Here is a 27,339-nt window from a genome sequence, read left to right as displayed (position 1 = left end):
TAAATGGCATTTTAAAGTGCTCAGGTTGGTGGAATTGAGGTCCTGTTTTATTTTTGCTTCTAGTGCCTGTGGCCGGGTACTTTAAAAAAATTTTTTACAAAAAAGTCCCCTCCTATATCCGAATTAAAACAGTTTTTAGCAACATAATATGGGCTTAAACTCCTCATTTCCGCCATTAGTACTTCTGGAAGATCCATTCTGTTATTTGACTTGGGTACAGGTAGAAGGCAGAAATCGGGAGCAAACATAAATTCTTATGCGATTATCTGCATCCTTTTCTCTGCCTCTTGCTTTTGGAAGTGTGCAGTCCTAGACACACATCCCTGAGAGTCCCATTGAACTCAACGGGAACTACTTCTGAATATGTATGGCTAGGGTTGCACTGTAAGAGAAGAGAGACTGTCTCCACCATTGCTATACAGTTTACTAAAGGAAAGGAAAATAACGCACACCCGCTATCAAAGCCCTTCTACATACTTTGCTACACATGCCATCAACTTGTAAGATGTGAGTTCAGGGCCCAATTTTGGATAGGAGGTGTATTCCCAGCAGCTGACAGGGGGGAAATAAACCACTTCACTTTGTTCTTAAATATCCATTTGTCTACGGCCCTGATAAACAATAACCTTAGAGTTGGGTATCACCACAGGCATGTGGAAAAGCTTGCAAGTTAAATGTATATATTTAACCAAACATCTGTGCAAAAGCTTGGAATGCCAAAAATTCTGCATGGTGTAAGTGCTTGAATCTGCTCTCCTACAACACATTACACGACAATTGCTTCCAAGTAGGGCTGAGGTGCTTGCAAGCCACAAAGCAAATATTTTAGAGACACTTCTCCACTCTATCCAGATGTAAAAGCTTTGTGGCCAGTTTAGTAAATCTATTTCTTTAGCTATCTATATAAATATCTGTGCAGGTTATGCTCATGCATAGTGAGTAGATGGCTATAAGGTCGTGTTTGAGTGTGTGTGTGTGTGTGTGTGTGAGAGAGAGAGAGAGAGAGAGAGAGAGAAAGGGGGTATTCATACAATGGTTTATACACACACATGCGCCTGCAATGAATAGGGTGGACTGGTTATCATGAGGCCAGCAGAGTTCAAGGGGAGTTTATCCATTGACTTCAAAGAACATTGGATCTGACCTTTTGTGGTCAAGAAGTCAACTATTGTCGCCTGACAAACGTACTACTTAGAGAGGTGTATATTGGCTGGTCTGGAGCAGATTGTCTCCTCCTCCCCAACACCCCCCCCCCTTCACAATTTGCGAGGATAGACTGGAAAGATTAATTGGGAAAGATTCGAACAGGATGCATAAAAGGCCCACTTCTGTTTTGGGAAGGTCTGGGATCTTTGGGGAGGGGCAGGGAGGATGTGTATGTGTGTGCAGTTTATTATGTACAACTGCTAATTACAGTAGCAGACTATTACTACTCTTGAAATTCACCATCACTGTTACAATAACTTTACTAGCAGAGGTGTACAAAAAAGAAAGAAAAGAAAAGCCACAGTCCTAAATACCCCCGGACACTGTACCTAACCAATATTATTGAAACCAATGTGTCTTAATTTTCACTTCCTCCTGTTTGGAATGAACGATTTTCGACTCCTACTACTACCCACCCCTGAATCTTGTTCAGCAGTAGCAACTTCTCCACTGCGTGATATCATGAAAAGAGAAAAAAATTGCAGGGAGAAACTTAAAAAGACCAAATATAATTCGGATTTGCAGAATTCGTGAAGAGAAAATATTATTATTATTATTATTATTATTATTATTATTATTATTAATGCAAACTCCATTGTATAGAATTGTATAGAATATGATATTATCTAGATATGCTGTATATACGACTAGTGTTTCTTGTTTACATTGTATATAATGAAATTTCACTACTGCTAATAATAATAATAATAATAATAATAATAATAATAATAATAATAATAACAACAACAACAACAACAACACGATAGGCAATTGGGGGTGAGTAGTATTTTCTGGTGAAACCCTCCTGTATCTAGGAAGAATTGCCTTCCTGTTTACTCTCCCATGAGGACTTTCTCAAGCCGTTGCAGGGAAAAGCAAACAAACTAAGAACAAGGAACAAGAATAGGAAGAAAAAGATAAGAGAGGAATTTCTACTTTTCCTTACTATAAACTCCCACTGGCCATAATAAACACTGGGGTTTGTGGAGAAAGAAAAGCAACTTTGGAAAACACACCAGGAGAGGAAAAGTGAGTTATAGAAGGGAACCTTTGACTTAACTCTGAATGCAGATGAACAGAGAATATGCACAGAAAACCTAAAGAATTTTGCCTCCTCTGTTGGGACAGTTCTAGCTTGCGGAAAGGATTTAACAGGGGGGCGGGGGAGGGAGGTCAGGTTTAGGACTGCGGATCAGTGGCCAGGCTTAACAGATTCTGAGATGTTTCTGCTTTCCCTTCTTTAGATGTTTTGGGCAGGACAGAAGCAAGGGAAACACCCACCGGTCACCTTTATGAAGGGGTGGCCTCCCTTGTGCCGTCTTTCTTTCGACGCACGGAATGCCCTTCCCATTAAAATGGAACCGGATGGAATCAGCCCAACAAACACAACGGCCAGGATCAAACGAGGTGCTAGGGATGGGACGCTGGACCTGGTTCTCTTGAGACACCGCAGGTATCATCCTGATAGGATGCCCTTCTTGCCTTGGCTGTGTGGGATAGCAGTCCTGCAGCGTAATCCTAGGCATGTTTCCTCGGAAGTATGGCACACTGAGTTGCAAAGAGCATACTCCCCCAACTTACCTAAACCCACTTAGTATTGAATTTGAGTGCAATAGGACTTTACTCAGGCGTGGTTAAGACTGCAGTGTCAGCCTGCATAGGATCGCAAGCCTTCCTGTCACATATGCCGCAATACGCAAGTGAGAAATGTATGTATGTAGGTTCATAGGCGTGGGAATTAATCGTACAGGCAGATGAATCACAAACATGCAAAGAGAGAAGTGTGGACTGGATAGGAAGAAAGGGAGGTTCATGGAATGGAGTGGTGGATGGGTGGTGGAAATTTCCTTAGCAATAAGGTCCTCTGTTTTCCGACCCTGGAAACCAGAGATCTCCATTCTTCCAATCCATAGGTATTACTCCTTCACTCCGTGCCCATAGTTTGGATTATTGCCCAGTGTCCCAGTGCCAATAAATTGGCCGGAATGGAAAGCAATGTCGTTCATATATGTGTATGAGCGCCCATACCAAACATCGGCGTCCTTCCTGAGACCAGATACAGATTCGATGAGACCGCAGTATTTCATAGAGCAGACGAGAGTGCATGACTGGCGCACAGCCTGCGAACCTAAACGGGTAGCATTCCTTTCTCTCTCATTCTGTGGAGATGTATCTATCTATTTTACAGGTGTGCATGCGTGTGTAAGCTGGCTTGTGGCAGCCCCTAAAGTTTGACTCATTTATTTCGTGTTCAAGAGCACGATCCAGTCAAGGTTAAAGTTCCATTTAATTCAATGGAATATATTTAAGCAACTGCCTAACTCTTCAGCTGAATTATATGGGAGTAGGATGTGCTTAAGGATAGGTGGGTCATAACTCCAAAGGGTTTTTTCAGAAGAAGAAAGGTGTACTGTATTATGTACTGAGAGACATTCGGAGTAAGGTTTTAGAGAATATGGGCTTTCCCCATTCAAGCCAGCAAGCCACCATCAACAGGCACATTGCACAACTGCAGTCAAGTGTGTTCTCAGATCCTGCTCTCAGAGAAGGGCACAGAGTCAATAGGGGACAGTCTTCAGAAACAGGAGGAAGGATGGTCTAAATGTTGTAGGAAGGGAGAAGCAGCAAAAGTGGTCCCTTTTATCCTGCACCGAAAGACATGTGTCTACCAAATGTTACACAGCCCTAAAGATCCTAGCTTCGAGCAATGGAGGGGGGAGGGAGGAAAGGGGGAGAATAACACTTGGAAAATATTCTTTAACCCACAAAACCACCAGAGTTCATCCAGCAGGGTTACTTACTTAAAGTCTATTTCAATGAATAGTGTTCTTGCCTAGGCCCCATTCATTTAAATGGAACTTGTGAGAGATAATTCAGGTTGGAAAATGGTACCTTCGCACCAGCTCATTTTTGAAAGCGGGTGCGGAAATATGCAAAAAAACCAACACCCCAAAACCCACAATGCCTTCAAATCAGTTAGAAACTGCTCTGCTTATGGAAAAGCAAGGCCTCTTTGAATCTCTGATTTACTAGTAATTTCCATTAAAATGAAGAGGAGCGAGGTAGAATAAAGAAGAAGGGCTGGTAGCGAGGTTACAGCAGAGTCAACATCTCATTTCATCGGTCCGAATGAGTTTGTGGTTTGTTTGTTTTTAAACGCCAACACACAATTTACATTTCAGTTCTGTGCTACTTTATTCGGAGGTAAGCCCACAAAGCACAGTGGGATATACCCCAGATATAAGTGTGCATAGGTTTGCGTAGGAGAAGACTGCATATACCATTGAAGCCTATGGAATGCAGCTGTCATTTTGAAGCCCTGAGGCTCCCTCTTATCTAAGTCCAGGACTGAAGATCCTATACAGCCCCTTATTCCTGAACGTAAGAAGCAAGCAAGCTTCAAAACTCAAACAAGGTTTGTCCCACTCCCTCCCTGTGTTTTAAAATATTTCATTTGGCTGATCCAACAACAACAGTAAATAGAAGTTTCTAAAGCTCTTTGGTATAATCGCGTTAAAGTCCAGAGTCAAACAGCTTTAGGTCAAGTGCTGGATGTTTATGCTTAAAGCATTCTCAAGGCAAGAGGATTTTTTACATTCATTGATCAGCATCTGGATTAGGCCCCATCTGGAAAGCCTCTGCTACCTTTATGATGAACCTTTTCTATTTGGACGGAAGAAACGGGAAGTTTCAAACATTTATGGGGCATGGAGCAGTATCTCTCCCCTCCTCCAAAAAAACTCATTTCCCTTTTCCAAAGGCGCCTTGCTTCGGACAGAGAAGATCCCATAAGTGGGCGAGATGGAAACCTGCCCCATTTAACAAACCGCAGTCTCTTCCACCTTTATATCAGCCAAGCAACTAGCCTGGGCACATTGACTTGGAAGTAAGCCCCACTTGATTCACGGTGCTTACTTCCGGGGGGGGGAAATGTGCATAGCAGAGAGTTGCACAAGACACGGGGACGCACCACATAGGACACTATCCACGGGAAAGTACATGCTCTTTGATCTTCATTTCCACCAGGCTTGCGCAGGAGAACTTCCCAGGCCATGGTTAGCAGCAACATGTGGAAAATTACTAATATACCGAGGAAGCGAAGGAAGATACCTTGTAAAATGGGGTGCGGGGGTTGGGAGGCCAAAGGAAACGTCCCGAACGACAGAAATACTGAAGAATGGGGAGGGGGATTTAAATTGTGAACTTCCAATGTTCTGACGGTAAGTTATTCAGGAATACACACACACACACACGGTTAAAAAGCAAGAGTGTCTCTCAAAGTCTACATTTTGCTTTCCCAGCGTGCGCACACACAGGACACACAGACACACGCAGACAGAACAGCCTCTGTTGAAAGCAAGCCGTCGAAATCAATCCTACTGATTCTGATAGGAATCACTTCTAAGTAAGTGTGCTTAAGACCTAGACATCAATACACGCCCAATACCTGAATACACCCGCAAAGTGCTTTACAAGAGCTACCAAGGACCTCAGCGAAGTTGTCATACATAATCCCCTCTCTCCCTCGAGCAAAATCCTTGGAGCACTCCGCAGTGACATGGCCATTCATCGAGAGGGAACGCTTCATCTTATTTCCTCTTCTTCTGCTAACCATATGCCTATATACACACACACACACATACATACATACATACATACATACATACATACATACATAACGTGGGCCACTCCAAGGGAGTACTGGGGCCTTAACATTCATTTAGCTAAGACTGTACAGAAGCAAGCTGGATAGAGAGACGAGAATCCCTCCCCCCCGCCCCCCCGCCCAATCTCTAGCAATCTAGCCTTTTAAAAGTCATTTAACCAGATAGTATTTCAAGAGAAACTTACTTTAAGCTTAGCAGTTTCTAAGTCCTCTGGAGTAAACACTGAACCATCAATGCTTCCTATTCCAGCAATGGAGAAGCCTTTATCTAGCCTGGAAAAGTGATCTCCCATTCCTGCCCCTCTCCAAGCCAAAGCAGGCAGTTAAAATGTCACTTAACATTCTGGAGAATGTGAAATATATTGTACATTGTCAACTCCCCAAAACCATAAAACTAACTTTATGGACCTCACGTGACTTTTGAGAGCCAGTGAGGGGTATCTGGCTGAGGTCTGGGCGATTTTTACGATCTAACTTCTAGATAAAACCCTATCCATTTGACATCTTAATGTCACAGCCACTTTTGGTATACTTACTTACTTTGCTATGGGTAAAATATATGTGTGTGTGTGAGAGAGACTCTGTGTATTCAAGGGAAGGCGAGAAAATGGGTTGTTTTGGAAATGACAACTCACATCCCAGTCCTCTCAAAACCACTTAAGAAGTAACCAAAGAGTTTGGGGTAAGTTCACAAGACCGATTTTAATTCGTACAAGAGAGGCAGCGAGAGAGAGCGCGCTGTAAATTATAATTTAAGGAGATCAGCAGCTATTTATTTCCTCTTTTCAACAAACAGAATTTACTGGTAGCGCTTTGGTTTAAGGGAAGGACGAATCCCCGGCTAGTAATAAGGAAAGGTCGGCGCAAAGATGTTGTGTAAATTATGCGTAATGAAAACAATTCTAAAGTTAAGGCAACTGTGCATTTCTGTGTTGAGTTGAAGACTCCCTGCGAGAGAGTGTTTGTACTTGTATGTGAAGGAATATAGTAGTAATATTAATAAGAATATAAAACAGCTAATAGCATATTAGCTCTGCAGCTCAGAGGGCATTTGTTTCATGTTATGACCACTTCACTTCCTCTCCCAAATGTTTGGTTTATGGACTTGATGGCTGCTGTTCTCAGCACGGTTACTTGGAAGTAAAGGCCACTGGAATAAATGGGGGGTCTTATTGCCAAGTAAACGTGGTCAGGGTCGGAGCGTATAAGGCAGGAAGCAAAGTTTGAGAACATAACAACTGGCTTGTTTTCTTTCTTTCTTTCTTTTTTTCCTTTGGGTTGTGTGTTTCCTGTTCAGCAACAGCACCGACTGAAACGAGGCGATTTTGTACCCTTCCCTCGTAAGGTTGGGGAACTGTCCTGGTGGAGAACCTGGCAGATGGGCCATACGGGTTGTGAAGGACACTTTCTGTGGTGGTGGTGGTGGTGGGTGTTTTTTTTAAGTTTGTATTTCGCTTAGGAGTAACTTTAGGGCCGAGGTTTTCCATCGCCGTGGTATAAAGAAACACAAAAGATGGTGGGTGTGTTTTTTTCTGGTCAGGAGAAACGTTTATTTGACTTCAAGTTAAGGCTACAAACGGATACGAAAAGCTTCTTGGCGAAGATGGGAACAGGCAGCTAACATGACAAATGCCATTTCAGACACACAGAACACTGAATTCACCCTGCACACTAAAACTTCCTATTAGTCACTGCAGAAGTATTTCTAGTATTTACAAACATTTTCAACATACTATGGTTGGTCCAATCGTATACCCTTTTTAAGTGAACTTCACTCACATTTATTTAAAAAAAAAAGTTTCAGAACTGGCCTAGGATCAAAACAAGGCCAGGAAATATGAACCAAATCACAGACTTGACAATTCCAAAGACAGAAAGATACATGAGCTTATATATATAGATATACTGTAATTTTTTTTCTTTTTTTAAAAAAAGTTTGTTGTGGTTGATGTTTTTAATTTTTTTCCTCTGACATTGAAGTACAGGATAGCCCGACTGGAGAAGAAGGAAAGGAGGAAAGCTCTCCTCCCAAAGCCTAAACTTTTTAAAGGAGCCATCTTTCCTTCTCCGCAGTGGTTTATAAATAAGTTATAACATTTAAAGAGCACGTTAAAAAACAAAAAACAAAAAAACATGCTAGCTTTTTCCAGAAAGCGTCATTTATAGCACAGACACAAACATTTAGAACACCTAAAGCATTAAAGAAGCCTCTGGAAATAACTTTATTTTATTTACTTTAATTTAGAGGGGGGAAATCGTAGCAAAGGACACAGTCCTGGAATAATAGTACCACCGAAGTTGTTTAATAACAATAATTATAATAAATCAACCAACAGCATGCTGAATGGAAAGTGCTTCACTTTACAGTACTCCAAACTTAAAAAAAAAAAAAGACTGGCTGTTGCTTTTTTTTTAGTTTTAGTTTTAAACTTTCTCACTTTCTTTCTTTACTTCTCCCCCCCCCCCGCCCCACACTTCTATTTCTTACTATTCCCCCCTTGATATAATTTAAGGCTGGAATGCGCTGCCACCAGACGCTAAACTCATACTTTTGAGTTTGTTATCTTTCTTCCACTTCATTCGCCTGTTTTGGAACCAGATTTTTATCTGTCTTTCGGAGAGACACAAAGCGTGGGCTATTTCTATTCGCCTTCTGCGGGTGAGGTAGCGATTAAAGTGAAACTCCTTCTCCAGTTCCAGGGTCTGGTAGCGAGTGTACGCCGTCCGCGCTCGTTTACCATCCGGTCCAGTCATATCTGGGTAATAATACATGGACAACATTTTGGGTTCTGTTCGGCTTTGTCTTTATTACAACTATGCCAGAGAGATTATTCGACAAGTTTCCTGCTTAGTTGGAAAAGCTCACCCCAGCTTACTTGCAAAAATCACGCCCCAACCACCTTAGCACCTTTCCTTTATTCCCTTCTCCGTGACTTCATTTTGATTCTATAGCTCCGAACCTGAATTCCACCCATTTTTTTTTTAAAAAAATATGTGCCAGTATCACGATGTCCCCACCCCAACCCCTCCTGCGGGGCATCCTTTTCCTTGACCCTATAACAAGTTTAGACATTTCCACAACTCCAGCGTCTGCAGGTTTACTCGGGAGTAAACCCCACTGGCTTCAGTAATGCCTACTTCTAGGGAAGGGGTGGACAGGATGGCAGCCTGACGCTGACGCTCTAAGCCTTAATAGTATCTCCCTGTCTCTTTCTGCTTATACTGTATACCAATATAATCAAAATGGGGAAACATACACAGGCGAGCAGAGAGGAAGGGAGGCGAGGGACTACCAGTTTGGTCGTACGTTCCCGTGCCTCCCCTTCGCCCTGGAACTGACTTGCCCACCCCCTTGACACTAGCTAGCTACACTTCGCTGGAAGCAACTTCCACACTGAAATCCTTGGGGCTTCCTTTCTCCACCCAAATGCATTTAGCATCGGCGTGTTAAGCGAGTCGATATTCCCTCACCCTTCGAACTCTGCCGCTCAGATCCTCCTTGGCAACGTCCATCCGTTTTTACCGTGGGGGAGGGGAGGGGGAAAGAGTTTGCCATTATCCCACATTGTCACAACAGACACTATAATGTGGGGTGGTGGCGGCGGCAAGAGGAGATGTTTGACAGACCCATCTGTGCCCACAAACAGCACTGTTTTTCTTCTTCCCCACAACCAGTCTACCCGTTCCTTTCCTCCTACCTCTTCAACTCCTGGTATTTTAAAAGCCCATTATGACTGCTGCTGCCACGACTACTCTTATTCTCACGTCTCTGAATATTATAATGTGGTTACTTCTAGCACTAGGTCCTGTCGCCCAGATACCATGCTACGTCTGCGATATTTTATTTTATTTTTTTAAGAGGGAAACGTTTTCAGAAAACCTCTCCTAAATCAGACTCCCCCCCCTTTTAAATTAAATTAATTAAAAAATAATAACTAAAGGCACTTTCTGATGGGAAGCAGAAAGGGAAGCCATAAAAAGACACACATAGGCTGTCTTCCCAGGCGATTGTGCTCCATTTCCATCTCCCTTCCCCCATTCCCTGTCTGCCCTGCCAATAACATATTTCATATATATTCCTCTATATAAAGAGAGAGAGAGAGAGAGAGAGAGAGAGAGAGAGAGAGAGAGAGAGAGAAGTAGATAGATAGAAAGATGCAAATTTTAAAAAGGAGCATGTACCATGGCTAATATGAAGTTTTCGCATCCAGGGGAATATCTGCGGGCTCTGTCCTTCTGTGGCTGGCGTGGACGTGGCGATGGGCTCTGCCTGAGCTCTGACGCCGTTGCTGTTGACTTGGGAGCCGCTCTCTTCGGTTCCCGAGGACGCGCTGGTTTCGTCTATCTCTGTGAAACTGGTGGCGTTGGCCGTGCCGACCGAGGCTGCCTGGTCGGCGGGGGAAGACGCGGCTGCTTTGCCTCCATGGCTCTCGCCGTTGCTGCTGCCGCTGCCGCCGCCGCCTCCTCCTCCGCCGCCGTTGTTGTTGTTGTTGTTGTTGCTGGTGCTGCTGCTGGTGCTGGTGCAAGGGAGGGACTCGGGAGAGGACAAGGAGCAGCTCGACGCCTGTCTGAACCTGCTCTCCGGCGCGGCTTGGGCAGGGAAGGCGCGGGAGCTCTCCCCAACCGTTGCAAAGTGGCTGGAGGAGGAGGTTGAACGGCTGATGCTCAGATCCATCCCATTGTAGTTGTATCCACCATAAGAGCCGGCGTGCATGTTGCCTGGATCTCTATAAGATCCGTTCATGGAACTGCCGGTCCCATAATTTAACAGCTGATAGTCTGGGGCATTAGGATAGCGTCCTGAGAACGAGTTTACAAAGTAAGAACTCATTTGGGTTGTATTTTGGAGGGCTTGATTTGTGGGGCTCGTGGTCGTTATAACCCCTGTGCTTGAGGATTTATGATGTATTAATGAATTATAGCGATGCACTGTACTTCGTTTTTGCTATGTATGCGGCCAAATATGGGGGTGGGGTGGGGGGTGCGTTTGGGAATCACGTGCTTTTGTTGACCAGTCGTAAATTCTCACTGATGACCTCAAGAGGCAATTCATGCTCTATGGTTACAAATAATGACGATCCGAGAATCGTTAGGCCCATGTCAATGCGCGGCTTCCAAAAGGGGGAGGAAAGAAGGGGGGAGGAATCAGAAAGCAGAGGTGGCTCCTTGTTGGCGGACTGCGCCACCTACTGGGCAAACGAAGAGTTAGCCGGCATGGAGGATAAGCTCACCCAGATTTTTTAAAAAAATAAATAAAAGAAAGAGTAACGCGCTCTGATTCCGTGCTCACCTTTTACAGAAATAAAATACTTCCATGGCTACACTCCCCAAAAGTGTCCTTTCGGAATCTTTATTTCTCTTTTTAAATCTTATTATTTCTGAAGGTAACATTTCCCCCTAATACAGTCCCGTTTGCCTCCTTCCACGCTGGTGCGCTTTTGTGTATTAAAACATTGCCATTATTATGACTACTGGTGGTAATTGCTGCTGTGATAATAAATTATAACCCCAATGCCTTTATTGTGTTGGTGTCAGAAAAGGTGCCGCACCAGAGAGTCCATCCTAATTTAAACTCAAACGCCTGCTCCTCTTTTTCCGTTCCGCCTTTCCCTCCCTGCTTTCTTCCCATTATATGCATGTTTACTCAGAAGTAAGCCCCTCTAGGTTCAGTGGAGCTTGCCTCCAAGTAAGTGTGCATAGCACTGCAGTCTAATCCTACCTGAAGGATACGTGCCTCTCAAAACCAGCACCTACCTGTGCTAATAACTGAGCGCTTTTCACTTATTTGCACTGCACTTGGTTCACATAATCAGGAGTACTGCTGCTGCTATTGTTGTTGCTATTATTATTACATCTCAGTACCTTTGCTGCCTAGATATTAGAAAGGAAAGACTATCCCCTTTAAAAGTTAGGGAGTTCTGTGTATTTATTCATATAACTGGTGATATCCTGAGTGACATATTTCGCCCATAACATGAACAGTTACAATAGAATGCTGTCCCCACTTAAAAGGGCAATCCTATGCATACCTACACAGAAAGAAGTCCTATTGTATTCAGTAGGGCTTACTCTCAGGTAAGTGGGTGTTGGATTACAGCCTAAAAATTGGAAACCAACGTTAGGTTTGAAGTGAACCCTGCAAAAATAAATAAATAAATAAATGGGCCAGATTTATAAAAGCCTTTGCTTTCTCCAGCATTTTCGAAATGTTTCCCCCCCACTCTTTGTTTTTTTCTCGAAGAACGCTCAGGAATTTCGAGAAGTCAGCCTGGAACCCATTGGAAATTATGAGCCCTATTCAAAGTGACATATAATTATAATAATTACGGCCAATGAAAAGAGTAGCAATAAGGATAAGTGTCCTGCAGCTGCGAGGCTTCTGCTGGAATTGATTTTTTTAAATGTCTGCCATTAACACCATAATTTGGAGGGGGGGAGGTTTGAGGTGTTGAGGTACCTGTGAATTTGGGGTGGCCAAAGATGTAACATTATAATCCACGATCCTTTATTTTTTTGGGGGGGGGGGAGGAGTTTAAACAAAATAAGGGAACTTGGTTGCAGAATAACAGCAAGTCAGAAAGAGTTGCAGACCGCTTGCTTCCACAGAACGAGAGAGACAATGACAATTAGCGAAAAGCTGCGTTTCAAAGCTTCCCTAAGTAATCCTGGAGCTCTCTGGAAACTGTTCTTTGTCTAACCATGGCAAGCATGTCGCCATGCAATAAAAGAATATAAAGAAATGTTGGAAGGAGGCACTTGGGGGGGGCAGAGAGAGGTGTACGGTTCTATATTTTATATATATATATATAAATAATGTTGCTTGAAAGAGATTAGCGGTATTCCAATCATTGGTTAAGTTTCCTGCTGGTATATCCCTTTCAGCTTCGTGCACACAAAAAAGTGCGAACTGCTTGTGGTTCCACCTTTTTAATATAATTTTTGAGTTATATGTAGCTCGTAGTTGTGGGGTGTTTGAGCAGGCGGTGGCGGGAGAACGAGCTGAAATATTTGAAGGCGGCTATACAAATGTTAGATATCTTCTAGCAGATGTATGCTTGGGGAGGGGGCACAGTTATGCCTTCTCCCTTGATTTATTATATATGCGGCGAGCTTCCCCCCGTCTTCATAACTCTTTTGTGCTGTTAACAATAAAATATATCCATATTAAAGTTAAATGTCAACTCCAAGATATTCTTGGTGAAAAGGTCTTTCATTTAAGATTAGGCTGAGGAGTATTGGAAGTGGGAGGTGTGAGGAGCCGAATCTATCTTTCAGCGCGAACTTCTGTAAAGCTTAAAAAATTGCCTGGCTGTTCAGGTTAGGGGAGAGAACTTCTATCAAACAGCGGGGCTTTTTATTGTTCCCTTTCCCCCCTAACAAGCCCACAGCTTCTGTAGGTAGACCAATTCCTCAGGAAAGAAGCATCTCTGTGTGTGTTTGTGTGTGTCTGTATATGTGAGTGTGGAGAGGGGAGGAGGACGCACACCCTAAAAATAGGAACGTGCCAAGTGTTTTTCTCAACATGTTTGTTTGCTGTTTATTAGAGAACTTCCATCTCCATAACTAACACAAACTACAAACACAACACTGTACAAAAAAATGTAATAAAATAAAACAAACAAAAACACCCCTCCTATTTTTTTTTATTTCACCATATTTTTTTAGGTAGCAATTGTTCCTTTTCAATAGATCTTTTCTTAAAAAAAAAGCAACAGCAACCCTTAAATGTCAAAGAACCTAGTTTAACTCTTTTCTTTTTTAAAAAAGCAACATATAAGTAAAATCGTGCATGAGACTTTTGTTTTACAAAATGAAGACAATCAACAACCCCAAAAATCTGACACATATATTGCAGCACCTCCATTTAAATACAAGAGTTAGCAAGAATCCTAAGAAGGACACCCTAAAAAAAAATCCGTTTGTGGTGCGGGGGCGGGGAAGAGGAAGGGCCAATAGAAAGAATAGGGAAATAAACTGGACTAGAAGCTTGATTATGACACGACAGATTACTGGATGCGAGAGAGGGTGCATGAGGAAGATGGGCCAACACCTCCATACAGTCTCGGGTATTTTACAAAAAAAATATGTGTGTCTCCGCCGTGCCTTTTATTTTTGCCCTTTTGGGAGCCCCTCACAACCGTTGGCATTTTCGCTGTCTTCCTTCTCTCTCCCTCCTTCCTCTGCAACCTTTCTCTCATTCCGTTGTTTTTTCCTCTTCTTCCTCGGCACTCAGCTGAGTGGAGTTGAGTAGCTTGTTTTCCTTTTTCCACTTCATCCTTCGGTTCTGGAACCAGATCTTGATCTGGCGTTCCGTCAGGCAGAGCGCGTGGGCGATTTCGATCCGGCGGCGCCTGGTCAGGTAACGGTTAAAGTGGAATTCTTTCTCCAGCTCCAGGGTCTGGTAACGGGTGTAGGTCTGTCTCCCTCGCCTGCCACTCGGCCCGAAAGAGGAACCTATGACGGGAGGAAAACAAGGGTTGGTTGAAAAGGACGTTGGACATTTATTCGGAGCTTCAAATATGCATGACAATGGCTACTAGGCTAACCAGTTTGTGTGTGTGTGTTGTGTGTGTGTGAGAGAAGGTGTTCTCTTCACTTCCCCTCTCCTTGTGCCCCCCCCACCGCATCCCAGTCCTCCAATCTCTCCGATCGAAAGGCCCTCTTGTACACATAAACTTCCAGAAGGATAGGAAATTAAAGGAATGAAGATGCATACAAGAAAACAGAAAGTCAGTTTGGGTTGCCTTCACTTGATGCTTTCGAAAGGTCTTCCAAAATAACCCTGCACTCCATTTGGGTTGTAGTTTTGTGGGGACATTGCCCCATGCATAAGCATGATCTCTGGAGAGGCCCAACCCTGCTCCCAAAAGGCTGAGCCTCAAAACTTGCAGCCTGGCCAACCAACATATGCAATCCTTTCAAAAGAAAATAATGATAATAAACACCTCGAAGAAGAGATCTGTGTAGCTCGAAAGCTTGCCGTTCCTGTTCTATGGAGCTTAGCTCCTCCAGCAGAAAAGGTCCACCCACCCTTCCCCCCCCACCCTTGCGTTTCCCTGCCTTGTGGACTCTAGTGCCCCCACTGAGCGGAGTTCATGGAGGGCTAAGGCTGCGGTCCCATGCGTACTGCCTTGGGAGTAAACCCCCGTGGGCTCCGCGATATTTTACTTTTGGAATAATGCTGTTTGGGAGCGGAAGGCGTTACTCTCAGAGCTTGTGGTCCCCCCAAAGCCAACTTAAAAGCTTGGAAGGAAAACCCCACCGAAGAGAAGCAGTAAGACTTTCTGGAAAGTAAATGAGCTCAGGATCGAGGTGCCACTGGGAAGTAATGGCGCATAGAAATCAATGAGACTTAGCTTCCCAGCTAATGTGTTTTTAGGGTCGCAGTGGAAAGGCTTGCAGGATTTTGTCCTGAGAGAGTTGCTAAGGCGTTTGCCTCCCCTTTACGCACTTATTTCCGGACAGAATTCATGGGAGGTTATGAATTCCCTTTCTATCCTTACTTCAGTTTCCTTCTGGGGCAGCTCCTTTCTGTTATGTAAAACTTGCAAGGTACTGGGTCCCTCCTCCTCTCTCCCCTTCTCTTCTGTTTTCTCTCCCCACCCCCACCCCGCGTATTTTATCGGTAACTGGAATAGATTCCAGAGTTTCAGCAATAAGGTAAGTTTATTGATTCCTTCCCCCTCCCCCACGCCCAACATCAGCCCACTCCGGAATTTTTGAGATCGACAACGTATAATACGTGTAAACACAGAGAAGGGAGGAGGAAAGGCTGCTGTTTCCACCTCATTTTCAAGAATGTGTTTTCATGGAAAATCTAGCACCTGGAGGGCCATGGTCGATCACAGAAGAAGGGGTGGGGTGGGGAAGAGAGAGAGAGAGAGAGAGAGAGAGAGAGAGAGAGAGAGAGAGTATGGGAATGAGTGAGTGAGTGAGTGAGTGAGTGAAAGAGAAACTATCTGCAACTCCTCTCCAGACAGGCATTTCATTATGTGCGAGTTTCATTAAAAATGTAGCTCTCTCCTTTCAAATATTTAAGCCCTTCCGACATTATTCAACTGGCTGGGTTATAGAAATACACTCTCTGGGATATGAATTGGCCAAGGTGTGTGTGAGAGCGGGAGGGGGGGAGATATGAGAAGGGGGCTAAAACCAAGTCCATTAAATTCAATTGGGGGGGGGGACTTCAGTGTGATATGGATTGCATCGTGCGTGTGTGCTTGTGTGTGTGTGTGTGTGTGTGTGTGTGTGTGTGTAAGTACACCAGACACGTCTCTAAATCACTCCTCCTGAGTGACAGCTAACATTGCCTTCCACAAGACAGAGCCGGTCAATCAATAATCTCCGTACCTCCCCAGATAACAGAAAGTTGGCTAAAGAAACGAACTCACTGAAGGGAACCTCGTGCAAAGAATATATATGTATACACACACGCGCGCACACTCACATACACTCAAACCTTCATTATGGAAGTTATGATCTAAGTAGGATAAAAGTTTGAGGAAAGTTTCTGCTTCCCGTTGTCTGGAAGCTGAGAAGAGAGGGGCAGCGTTTCCTGTTCAGAAAGAGATGAGGTGAAAGGGAACCCTCCCTACCTATCTATCCGTCTGTCTGCCTGGCCATCCTTACAGAGAACAGAGAGAAAAGAGGAACTTACTGTTGCAGGAGTTCATCCTCTGCATCCAGGGGTACACCGGCGTGGAGCACTTCTGGTCTTCGCTCTCCCCGAAAGCGTGTTTGTTCTGGGAGCAATCTGACTTCCGGACTTGCTCCTGGCCGAACGGAACAGGGTCCTCTAAACTCGAAAGAGAACAGGCTGTCTCTTTCTCTCGGTAAAAACCAGATGTCCCGTAATCGCAGGCTGGGCTCCGGTTGTAAGCTCCGTTGGCTTGCTGGTAGTAAGGCGCGCCCGGGTAACCTTTATCCGGGACCCCCCCACCCCCAGTTCCATAAGTGGCAGGGTAGTGCCTTAAAGGGTCCGCATACCCCGTGGAATATAAGGGGAGCTGTCCCAGAAACGGTTCTTGACCCCCGGCTAAGCTCACCGGAAAAGTAGAGTTGACAAAATAAGAACTCATTGGAAATAATAATAATAATAATAATAATAATAATAATAATAATAATAAAGCAGAGGAACAGCGTCTGTTCTTTCCCTTGGTCTTTATGATTTGTTGCGTTTTATAGTCCAAGCGGTTTAGCTATTAGCAGTATATGGGAGATTGGGTTTTAGCTGAAGGGGGATGGCCGCGTGCCAACCAGGGACATAAGGAAAGAGAACCATCTGATCACGCGCTGACCAATAGCAGAAGTCGAAGACTGCGAAATCGCACCCTAGAGGGGTTAGCTTTGCACAGGGGACCCCCCTAGAACAAACCAGCGAAAGCATCTTTGCCACCAACACCATCACTTTTGAACAACAGATACGCGCGCCCCCTCCACCCCCACATAACACAGATAGACACCCTCCCTCTTAATCACATACTAATGATGGGGGGGGGAGATAAATCGATTTAAAAAATTGGACTTTCCTTTAGCTGTTGTTTTCTTTTTCTTTTAAAGAAGAAAATAACTAAATAAATGCAGGAGGAGGAGGAGGAGGAGGAAGAGGGTGGAAAGACAAGAAGAATAAAACAAATGAGAACTGATTCTATCATTGCTGCTGTCGTGGACACGAGGGAAAAGGAAATAAAAAAAAGGAATTCGTTTCATCTGGAAAAGTTTGGTAATTTCCAGCGTGTTTTGGTTGGGGGAAGAGGTTATTATCCGCCGCCACCCCCCCACCCTTTGGGTTTTTACAGGAATATGGCGGGGAGGGGGAGGGGAGCTATAAATTCATATAGAAGCATATATAGGAAGAAGAGGAACGCTAGATGAAAAAGTTCGACCGATCTGGGTATACTTTTGGAGAGGGTTATAGGGCTGTTCAATATGGAGCGTCTTAAAAAAATAAGAACTTTAAGCCACCTCCTGGGGACGGATGGAGAAAAAATGTTTCGTGTCTCCCTCCATAAAGGATCCTAATGAATTGAATGGCATGTGTGTGTGTGTGTGTGTGAGAGAGAGAGAGAGAGAGTCTGCGTGTGTTTACACACTCACACTCGTATTTTGTCACGAGGGTCCTAATCAAACCCTTTACTTTTAAGTTCCTGCGGTACCTTTATATAAAGTCCGGAAGATGAATGGGTGGGAATGGAGCTGAGCTAGAACGATATTCCCGCATATCTCTCAAGAACGGTGCCCTCTTGCGTTTTCGTGGTTAAGGCCGGGTCTTTGGACAGTTTAGAGTTAAGGGCAGCGGTTGGTCTGACGGCCAACAACACTCCTTATTGATCACCAGGCATCGGGGAGAAAAATATTTAAGGCAGCTGGGAATGGTCATCTGCTAGATGGTGCCCGTGTTGTCGATAGAGGTGAGCCGGCAGAAAATATTGTCTGTGTCTACTTTGTGCGTTGGAGTTTTGTTTTCTTCTTTTCAATTCGGCACAGGTTTAACTCAGGGATAAATGAAACTCGCTCAGAATTCGGTGCCCTTCTGATATTGTGTTTTTAAACTAATGAATGAATGGAGGAGTGGGCTGGAAGAGTTGCCCAAATGGCTGAAGTTTGGGCATTTCTCTTCATGGCTTCTTCCCACGCTAACCTTTCTGCATGGCGAACCACTAGTTCGTCCTACCTTCAGATGGGTACAGTAATGCCATATAATTTAATCCTAACTCCCCAAGACCACCCTTTGTTTTGTATTATTTTGAATGTGAACAACTGTGTATTTCAAGAAATATTTTTAAATACTTCGTGTTTCATAAGGGAACTGTAATTTGCCAGTTTCTCTCATATTCTCTGCCAATTACTGTCATCTCATAACTCCGTCTCCGAGCTGTCCAGCTTCTGGTAACTGCCAGGCACTCCTCCCCCCCCAAAAAACCACACACCACACACAACAACCATACGTGCTCCCCCCACCTTCCACATCCATGCAAACGCAAATAAAACAAACCTCTCCAGTTTATCCCAACTTCTGATTATCCGAATGTAGAGGTCAGCGCTGCAATTTGGACAAATGAAAGTTGTAATCCAATCCCCCTATCTATCACTCCTCTATTACAGACGCTGTAATCTGCTCGCAGGAATTATCCGCCACACATATACTCAATTGCTCTCAGATCAGATTTACATGGCAACGTGATCCCTTCAGAATGGCCAATGTGAATTTGCTCGGTCGAGGGTTTAGCATTAGTGAAATGGTACCGGATTACGATTTAATTTGTTGGGAGCCTAGGCTTTAATGACAAGGAAGCCCGTGCGGTTTTAACACTCCCTGAGAATGTAAGGAAATAACAGGCAAAGGAAATGGGTGGTGGGTGGTTTTTTTTTGTTTTGTTTTTAAAGCTCTCTCTTACAAACAGATTTCCCCTGTAGGTTCTCCTCCCTCAATTTGTGTACTGAGTGCATCCGAACTGTAAATAGAACCGCTTTATTGGCGTGGAAAAGCAGAGGGGAACGGAGCAGAGCAGGAAAAGTGGACCTAAGCAACCGCCCCCCTCCCCTCTTACTTGAAAAAAAAGAGCACGACCTTTAAAACTCTTGTTTAGAAACATGCATATATCACATGTGAATAAGAATGTATGGATTAAGATGTGAAGTTTGACTACTTGATGGTTAAATAAGTGAGTAAATATGCTACTTGCATTTAACTTTTTATAATATTACTTTGGAAAGTGTTATGATCCGCTGGGTTTGGAGACGAGTACACGGAATCTCATTTATAATATGGTGCAAATCTATTTTTTACGCCTCTTTGTGACTCAATAGACTTTCCTCTTACATATCCGTGCAATTCGGATCATCTCTAATGTTCATTTTGCAAAAACTTTATTTTCTCTTTTTTTATATAAAAGGTCATTAATTGAAACTCGTCTCCTGATAATGATTTACTCATCGTTCAAATGCTTCCCTCCCTTGCAAGGAAGGACTGCTCTTCAATTTAACTGATGAACATTAATTTAAGAGCTTTTAATGATTCATTTGTAAAGAATGAATCACTCTCTAAAAATGACTTTTAAAGGGGAAGGTGGCTTGGAACTTATAGTATAACAGGTCTTAAGCGTGTGGAATCAAAAGGAAGTTTGGGGATTTTATGACCGAGAATATTGTTTACAAGTCAACAACTTCCGTCTTCTGTAGTGAAGTGTGTGGATTCTTGAAAGTATTTGGGGTCACAATGGGTAATGGGATAATGTTTTATTTAACTTTAGCTTGGGTATTTCTAAAAAATTTTTTAAATAGTTTGGTAATAAATCTTTGTTCTTGCGTGTGAACCCTTCTGCCTGTAAGCAGCAACCCTTACAAAGAGAATGTGCTGTTGTTTACTGTTGTTATTATTGTTATTGTTGTTGTTGTTTGGGCTATGGCACTATTAGAGTTTTAATCGTGGGTCTGTAGGAAGATTTCTACACTGGGCCTCCAGTTTTCAATGTTACGCTCGGAAAACCATCCGCCAGCCTTCTATAACCCAAATAAACTCTCCTCTGTAGCATGTTGTTGCTGTAGAGACCTAACATGCTTTCTCTTAGCTTGGAGAATCCATCTTGACCAAAGTGTGGCATAACTCAAATGGCAGAGAATAAATAAAGATTAAAGGGGCTTATTTACAACGTGTGTAGCTGGTGCTCTGTAGCGGGGGGGGGGGGATGCTCCAGGTTCCTGCTTCCCACCCCACCATTTCCTCTCCGCTCATTCCTGCCTCTTCTGCATAGTACCAGCCAACTTTACAAAGCAGAAGGGGGGGAGTGTGTGTGTGGGGGGGGGAGACAGATAAATGAGGGGATTAAAACAACACCCAAATATTTCTCTGGGCAGACACCAGGCCTCGGAATGCCTTGTTGGGAGGCAGAAGTTTAAGCGAAGTTAAAGCAGCCCAGAAATCTGCAACCTAGGCAAAGCGAGAAATTCTTCTTAACCAGAAAAGAAAAGGAGGAGTATCTGGCTGTTCTATTTAACGTGGAGGTTGTAATTCAGCAGCATAGAGAAGTGCGAAGCCAGCAGGACTTTTGGGCAGGAGACTTAAATTGGTACCATAAACTGAAGACTGGCCTTTAAACACTAGCACAGATACACACAGGACAGAATAGCCTCCTGCTTTTATTCAGGATCATAAAACTATTCACAGGAGAGAGAGCCTTCCTTTTGTCACATATATAGCCTTACTGCAATTCCATCTAAGTGATGTTTTCCTGCGTTGTTGCCATGTATAAGACAATGAACTCTGAAGGCATATATATCTATATATATACTCTCCCGCCTCTCGCTCTTTCCATGCAGGCAGCCATTTGAAACTTAATTTCCAGTCATTTACGTTTAATTTACCTAACTTCCCCTGCAGTGTATAATAATTTTGTTAATGGGATCACATAGGACTAAAAAGGGGGAGGGGGCACCCGTCGTTGTTTTATCAAAAGAGTTTAGCTAATAATTAACAAAAATGGGAAATGAGTCTTTGGGGTAAAGTTTTTAATGCGTTATTTTAAAAAACAAACAAGCAAACCCACAACCAACCGCACACAAAACGACCGCCATATTGCTTGATTTGCTTGCCCCCCAAAAGTAAAGGTAGTAAAGGAATAATGAGAAAAAGCATTTTTACAGATTTTTAAACAACAAAGCCAGATAGGAATGTGGAGGTCAGCTGGCTGTATTTGGGGTGGGGTGGGGGCGTCAGGATTAAAGGAATATGGGCACAATCTTCCAGAAAGTTCTCTGGCGCAGAAGCCCAATTTATGCCAACGACGTTTCCGTAGCAGATCCTCTGGGAGGATTGCGTTCTGCGTTAGTAGAAGCAAAGGTAGTTCTAGAATACGACCCCCCAGTTTCTGATAGTGTTAAGTGTGAAGAGAATAATTGTTCTTTCTAAACGCACTGTAGCATGCGAATATCCTTCATTTTCAGTTTACAAATATACATATATATATATATATACACTAGCTTCAGTTCACCACTCGATATTTGATCATGCGAGCAGAAGTAAAGACAAACATAAATAACTTCAAGCAGAGAAATAATCAGAAGCAACTTTGATAGGAATGATCACTTATTTTAAGACGCCGAGAAAAGTACCCGATTTTATCAACTTACCAAAACTCAAGAACTAGTTCCTCGTGTTAAAGAAGGTTCAGTGGGTTTTCTGCACACAGAGACACACAAACCCCTCCATCTCGCAATGTTAATGCTAAAATCCGAAAGCTGTGAAAGTATTTCACACGACTTAAAACACTACAAGAAGCCTAGTCTACTATGATGAGCGAGCTATATACCCGGAGAGATGGATGGGAATTATCTCCAGCTCCGTTTCCAGAATGTGTAAGGCATGTCCAATCCATTACATGACAAAAACATATTAACTGTAGAAAATGAAAATCTTGGTCTACTTAAACTAGTTTTCATGGGAAATTAATCATTGTAAAACATGGAAACAAAAACCGAATCGTTCCTCTGTTGGACGGTAGATGGCAGCAAACAGCATAGAATGAGCAAGCTGAGACGCTGCAAAGCCAACTCCTAAGACAAAATAAAGAGAAATAGCTGCTTTGATTTTGGGGGGGGGGTTATAGGAAGGGGGAGGGAGGGAGATAAACAACTTGGTAGTGTTTAACCGATAGGAATTCATTAATTAGTGGCTTTATATAAATGGGCACAATCCACCGGGAAGCTCCCTTTAACAACCCCCCCCTTGAGAGAGATGAGCAAGAGCTCTAAAGGTTGGAAGCAGAGGTTGAGTTACAAAGGGCAGCTCATCTAAGAAGACTAAGAAGACCCACTGGGTAAAAATAAAATAAAAAAAATTCGAGCCTCAAATATTTAAAGTGACTAGAAAGGAGGGGCGCAGGAAAGGAGAAAGAGCGTGCAAAATGACGACTGAGCATAGTTATGTATGAAAAATGCAGAACGAATTTTATCCACAACTTTTCAACTTTCTCTATGATTTTCACCTTAGCTATGATATGCTTCCAACGAAATTATACTCAGAAACAAACAAACAAAAAAGGTTAACATGCTAGAAAATGTGCACAGTTTTTTAAAAAATAATAATTCACAAGCGTTACCTAACTGCACAATACGAAATTGACCAGGAGACCAACCGGTTGTGCATGCAACACTCGTATTTCAAATAATAATAACCAGGTTTCTTTTTTCTTTCTTTCTTTTAAGCACAAACATGAACACAGTACTGGTAACCACAGTAAAAAGGGTATGAAATATTTCAAAATATCCTGTCTCTCAGCCCCCACCCCAATTTCCAAAACAGGTGTAGCAATTTGTAGTGTATAGGATTCTCTCCTTTTATACAACACATTCTCAATTACCTAAACACAGGAAAAACCAGTGTTTAAAACGCCGAAGGAACACACACACAATATATATTAAACACATGTAAACTATTATTTTTAATACTCACATATACCGATTATTAATTTTTTTTAGAAAGACCATATAACAGTGTATCGCAGTCTCCTCTCCTCCTAATCTTTCATTTTATGGGTTTTCGAATCTAACCCCTCTTTATTATAAAATAAAGGCACTGCGTATTAATATTACTATTTTCCGTTATTAATTTTTTAAATTATTATCTTTGTCTTTCCTTTGCCCCCTCCCCGCTCTCCCACCCACCCACCCACCCGCTTCCATTGTACAGAAAGAGCTCCTTCGAAGAGAAATCGCCTATGTCGACTCCATACACCCCGGAGGGAAGCATCTCGTCGAACTGGCCTCTGTGCAAAAACTTCCTAAATTGAGTGGATGTACTCGATGACAAGCAAGTCTGGTTAGATCGTTCTTCGTGGGGAGAGGAATAGATTTAAAGGTGTAGGGAAATAAGGGTGGGTTGTTATTTTTCTATTTTTAAGTCTTGACTATGCAGCTACCTTCAGCTAATCTCCTTAGACCTCCAGTCCAGGTGACATAAATATTTCAAATCTTATTTAGCAGCAACTGCACTCCCTCCCCCTCTCCTTCCTTCCTTCCTTCCTTCCTTCCTTCCTTCCATCTATACCTTACAGAAATGTACATTTATTAATATCTATTTCCCTACTGTGCATTCGTTCTTACCCTGCGTCCCCATAGCCTTATTTAAGATAGAAAGGGAAAGGCGAAACCGTATGTGCAACCTTTCTCTTTTTTAAAAGGAAGGAATAAAAAAATAATAATAAGATAAACTCGAATAAAATATAAATACATTCACTTACCTTTTGGCGCCCGTCGTTCTGTGGATTAAGGGAGGAGGAGGAAGAAGAAGAGGAGGTGGAGAGGAGGAGGGAGGGGGACAGGATTGCGTTTGCTTTTAATGTGTAAGCTGACAAATATTGTCCCAACCTGATAGCCGTCCATTGCGACTTCGGAGAGCTTTTCCTTTGCCGAGTCCTTTTGCACAGAAAATGGAGTAACTTCCCTCTTTGAAAAATGGCACAAGCCTCCATCCGGTACTGATTCTCCCTCTCCCTCTCCATCACTAGGCATAGAACAACAACAACACCAAAAAAAAATTTTTTTTTAAAAAATCACTACGGAAATTTAACACGGAGGATTAGGAAAGGAAGAGGGAGGATCGATAATATTAGCAATCTGAACTCATTCCTAGATGTGTGTGTGTGCGTGCGTGCGTGTGTAATGTGTGTGCGTGCGCTTCCCCTTCTCCTCTATTTTTAGCCCTATCGAGCTTATACATGAAAGTAAAAATAAAAAAAATGTAAAAAGAGGCGAGAGTCCTACAGAGGACAGTGATCCGACCCAAGGTACAGCGGCCAAAAGAATGGTAGAATAACCACATGGGAAATCATAAAAAGTTCATGTTCACGGTTAGCAGTCCACATGACCAGCTCTGGCCAATCGCAGAACCCAGCCACTCATAAAGTTCTATCACAAAGTTGTAAATTTTCATAAAACAACAAGGAATTTATTGCATTTCTTCATGACTGCTTTAACAGCAGTCTTTTTCTCAGCCGCCATCTTTTCTTTTTAAAAAAAAACCCCAAAGAGAAGAATATGCAAAGATTCTGCGGCCCCCCCTCCACATTCCCGGCAGGGGGTCTTGCACAAGCCTTTATATACGAAAGGTTAAAGGAACCTACTTTTGTAAGACTAAAGAATTGCAAGTGCATTTCAGACCTCAGGCAACATCCTTGAGATTCAGGTTTCTGCAATTGTGTTATTTACCTGTAGTCCTTAATGACGAAGGGGATGGTCCACCTCCGGTTTATTTTTAATGTGGTTTTTTTTGTGGAGTGGGGGAGGTCGAAATATGTCGCTCTATAGTTCAATCTGGTTGTTGTTTATATTGTTGCTTTCCTCTTAACGCTGTTCGATTTCCCTTGCGGGAATTGCCCAAGAAATTAAAATGTTGATTTTCTTCCCCTCCACACCCCCAGTCGAAGTTTAAAATAATTGAAGGTCCCAGGTAGTATCCGAGAGAGAGAGATGTATGGACACGTACATATACCAGCTTGTATCTATGTGTGTATGCATGCATATATATGTATATGCATATACGTGTATATATATACGTGTAGGGCGTTTCTGTATAGGTGTGTGCGGAAGTATGCATGCTTACGCGCATCTATAGAAAAGGAAGCGAGGAAAAAACAGGCAGGCGTATATGCACAGGCGCACTAGTGCGCTCGGAAACGTCCACTACCGCAGTGGTACATGCCACGAAAACAATAGTACTGGTCCAATGCAGCAAAATCTGGCGAGGTGGGCGGTTCGGCTGTTCTAGAACACGCTTCTGCCGCCGCAAAAGGTGTCTTTTGCAGTAATCTGCATTGCTAGAGAAGCAAATATACATTTCCGCATTTGTGGGGATATCAACCTTTTTTATTTTAAGGACGGGGGGTGCTGCAAATATGACCTGTTTTAAAGGAGACACCCAAACACACACACAAACACATACGTTCGTGTGATTGTGCATATATCCCTATATAAACCACCCAGCCATGGCGTAAACCTATGCTAATTCTATCTACGCGTGTATTGTGTTTGTCCATATAGTAAATATTGCACGCATATACCTCTATAAACACATATATTATTTATTTGTGTGTATGTTTATCTCTCTGTGTGCGTTTGTTCTATGGATAGGTAGCTAGATATAGGCAGAGAGAGATGATATAATTATATTTCTGCTTCTTCAAACTCTCAGAACGCCGTTTGGAGCGACATTGGGAAGTATTTTCCCTGGAATATCTTTCTGAAAAAATACGGTTAGCATAGCAGAAACCTTCCTGTTTATTTGAAAAATATTTTTATTTCTGAGGGGAAAATACACTCTTGTGGAAGGATTTTTTTTATCAAAATAAAACGAAAACACACAAACTTGTGCGCGCGTTTGTAAATGGTTTGCAGTTCAATTTTATTGTGTGGGGAAAGGAAGAACGAACGAAGGAAAGAAAACAATTCAAAAAAATTATGTATTTTTTGTCCATTTTATTTTAAATTCTTTGTCGCAACGGGCAGGTGTCTCTTTATATATTATTAACCTATCTATATATTATTATATATATTTCTCATTGTTGGCTGTATTGTTAGCCGTCTTGAGTGTCCTAGGTTGAAAGGCGGGGTATATATATTTTTTTAAAAAGGGTGAATACACCCTTGTACAACACATCCCTGAGCACTGAAAAATCCCAACTGCTAGATTCTGTGAAAGTGTAACGTGTAAAACAGAAGGACGGGTTGAAAGGGCCCGAAATTGGTTAATATGGTTTTTGCCTTGTTTATTTTCCTGCGTTTAATTGCTTCCATTTAATTTTATATTTGTTTTGATGTTGAGCGTTACTTGACTCTAATGATGGAAGCGACGTTTTCCCATAATAAAAAAGGCCGAATAAGGCGATAAAAACGCAAAACAAGGAAGCACACCCAATGCTACTGAGACGGTGGCTTCGCTTTTTCAAATCGAGGGAGTCTTAGGTTGTTGTTGATGCTGTTATTTCTTCTTTTGAGTCTGGAAAGATCAAAGCGGGAAGGATGGTCCACCGATGTAATCATCAAATAGACGCAACTCGTCTTACATTCTTAGTCACGGTTCTTTCTCCTAGAACAGGGGTTAACGTTGTATGGCCAACACAGAGTTGTACATGATCACTGCAGAATTAAGATATGTGTGTGCATATGTGCGTGCGTGTATATGTATATGTGTGTGTGTATGTATATGTGTGTGTGTGTATATATATATATATATATATATGCAAGCACACACATATCTGAATATACACACACATACCGCGCCCCTTGAAGGAAATAAGAAAGACGGCATGAATATAGTTTGCAAGTAGAAAGATCCCCCCCCCTTTCTTTTACGTTTTAAGATTCGCTCACTCAGGCCACAATCCAGCAGGAAGGTCTCCTGCGCAAGTGAAACAAGGAAGGGGCTCCGCATGACAAAGGACTTCTACAAGAATCCTCCCATGGATTCTGCTCAC

General features: G+C 42.8%; 3 protein-coding genes and 1 long non-coding RNA gene across 6 annotated transcripts in view; 1 reads left to right on the top strand and 3 right to left on the bottom strand.

Moving 5' to 3' along the window:
* HOXB3 (homeobox B3) overlaps positions 1–6,198 on the bottom strand; it is a 63,723-nt gene extending 57,525 nt beyond the window's left edge. Inside the window, exon 1 of the mRNA XM_053360532.1 lies at positions 6,058–6,198. The gene's annotated coding sequence lies outside the window, so the exon portion shown is untranslated. The remainder of the gene's footprint in view (positions 1–6,057) is intronic.
* LOC128399272 (uncharacterized) overlaps positions 1–27,316 on the top strand; it is a 40,277-nt gene extending 12,961 nt beyond the window's left edge. For 2 of the 3 annotated variants that reach the window (XR_008327200.1, XR_008327198.1), the window contains exons 2-4: positions 2,451–2,659; positions 23,565–23,746; positions 27,226–27,316. This is a non-coding gene — a long non-coding RNA (uncharacterized LOC128399272). Of the gene's footprint in view, positions 1–2,450; positions 2,660–6,037; positions 6,555–23,564; positions 23,747–27,225 lie in introns of those variants that run through there. The other variant, XR_008327199.1, reaches the window with a different exon arrangement.
* HOXB5 (homeobox B5) lies at positions 7,394–12,001 on the bottom strand. The gene is made up of 2 exons (XM_053360534.1): positions 10,055–12,001; positions 7,394–8,628 (listed from the first exon to the last, which is right to left on the bottom strand). The coding sequence occupies exons 1-2, from the start codon at positions 10,701–10,703 to the stop codon at positions 8,381–8,383; spliced, it is 897 nt and encodes a 298-aa protein (XP_053216509.1). The 5' UTR covers positions 10,704–12,001; the 3' UTR covers positions 7,394–8,380.
* On the bottom strand, positions 13,382–17,928 carry HOXB6 (homeobox B6). Its single transcript, XM_053360536.1, has 2 exons — positions 16,530–17,928; positions 13,382–14,326 (listed from the first exon to the last, which is right to left on the bottom strand). The coding sequence occupies exons 1-2, from the start codon at positions 16,948–16,950 to the stop codon at positions 14,067–14,069; spliced, it is 681 nt and encodes a 226-aa protein (XP_053216511.1). The 5' UTR covers positions 16,951–17,928; the 3' UTR covers positions 13,382–14,066.
* Positions 27,317–27,339: the final 23 nt, after the last annotated feature.

This window comes from Podarcis raffonei, chromosome 13, assembly GCF_027172205.1.
Source record: "Podarcis raffonei isolate rPodRaf1 chromosome 13, rPodRaf1.pri, whole genome shotgun sequence".
NCBI lineage: Eukaryota > Metazoa > Chordata > Lepidosauria > Squamata > Lacertidae > Podarcis > Podarcis raffonei.
The sequence above is the reverse complement of the archived record's forward strand: the minus strand, read 5'-3'. Positions and strand labels throughout refer to the sequence as shown.

Bases quoted from the DNA above. Each gene is read 5' to 3' on its own strand.
- HOXB6 (XM_053360536.1), bottom strand. From the start codon at position 16,950: ATGAGTTCTTATTTTGTCAACTCTACTTTTCCGGTGAGCTTAGCCGGG. The intron at 14,327-16,529 runs GTAAGTTCCTCT...CTCCCGTCATAG, and splicing joins GAGGATGAACTCCTGCAACA to GTTCCTCTTTCGGGCCGAGT.
- HOXB5 (XM_053360534.1), bottom strand. From the start codon at position 10,703: ATGAGTTCTTACTTTGTAAACTCGTTCTCAGGACGCTATCCTAATGCC. The intron at 8,629-10,054 runs GTACATGCTCCT...ATTATTACCCAG, and splicing joins AAAACTTCATATTAGCCATG to ATATGACTGGACCGGATGGT.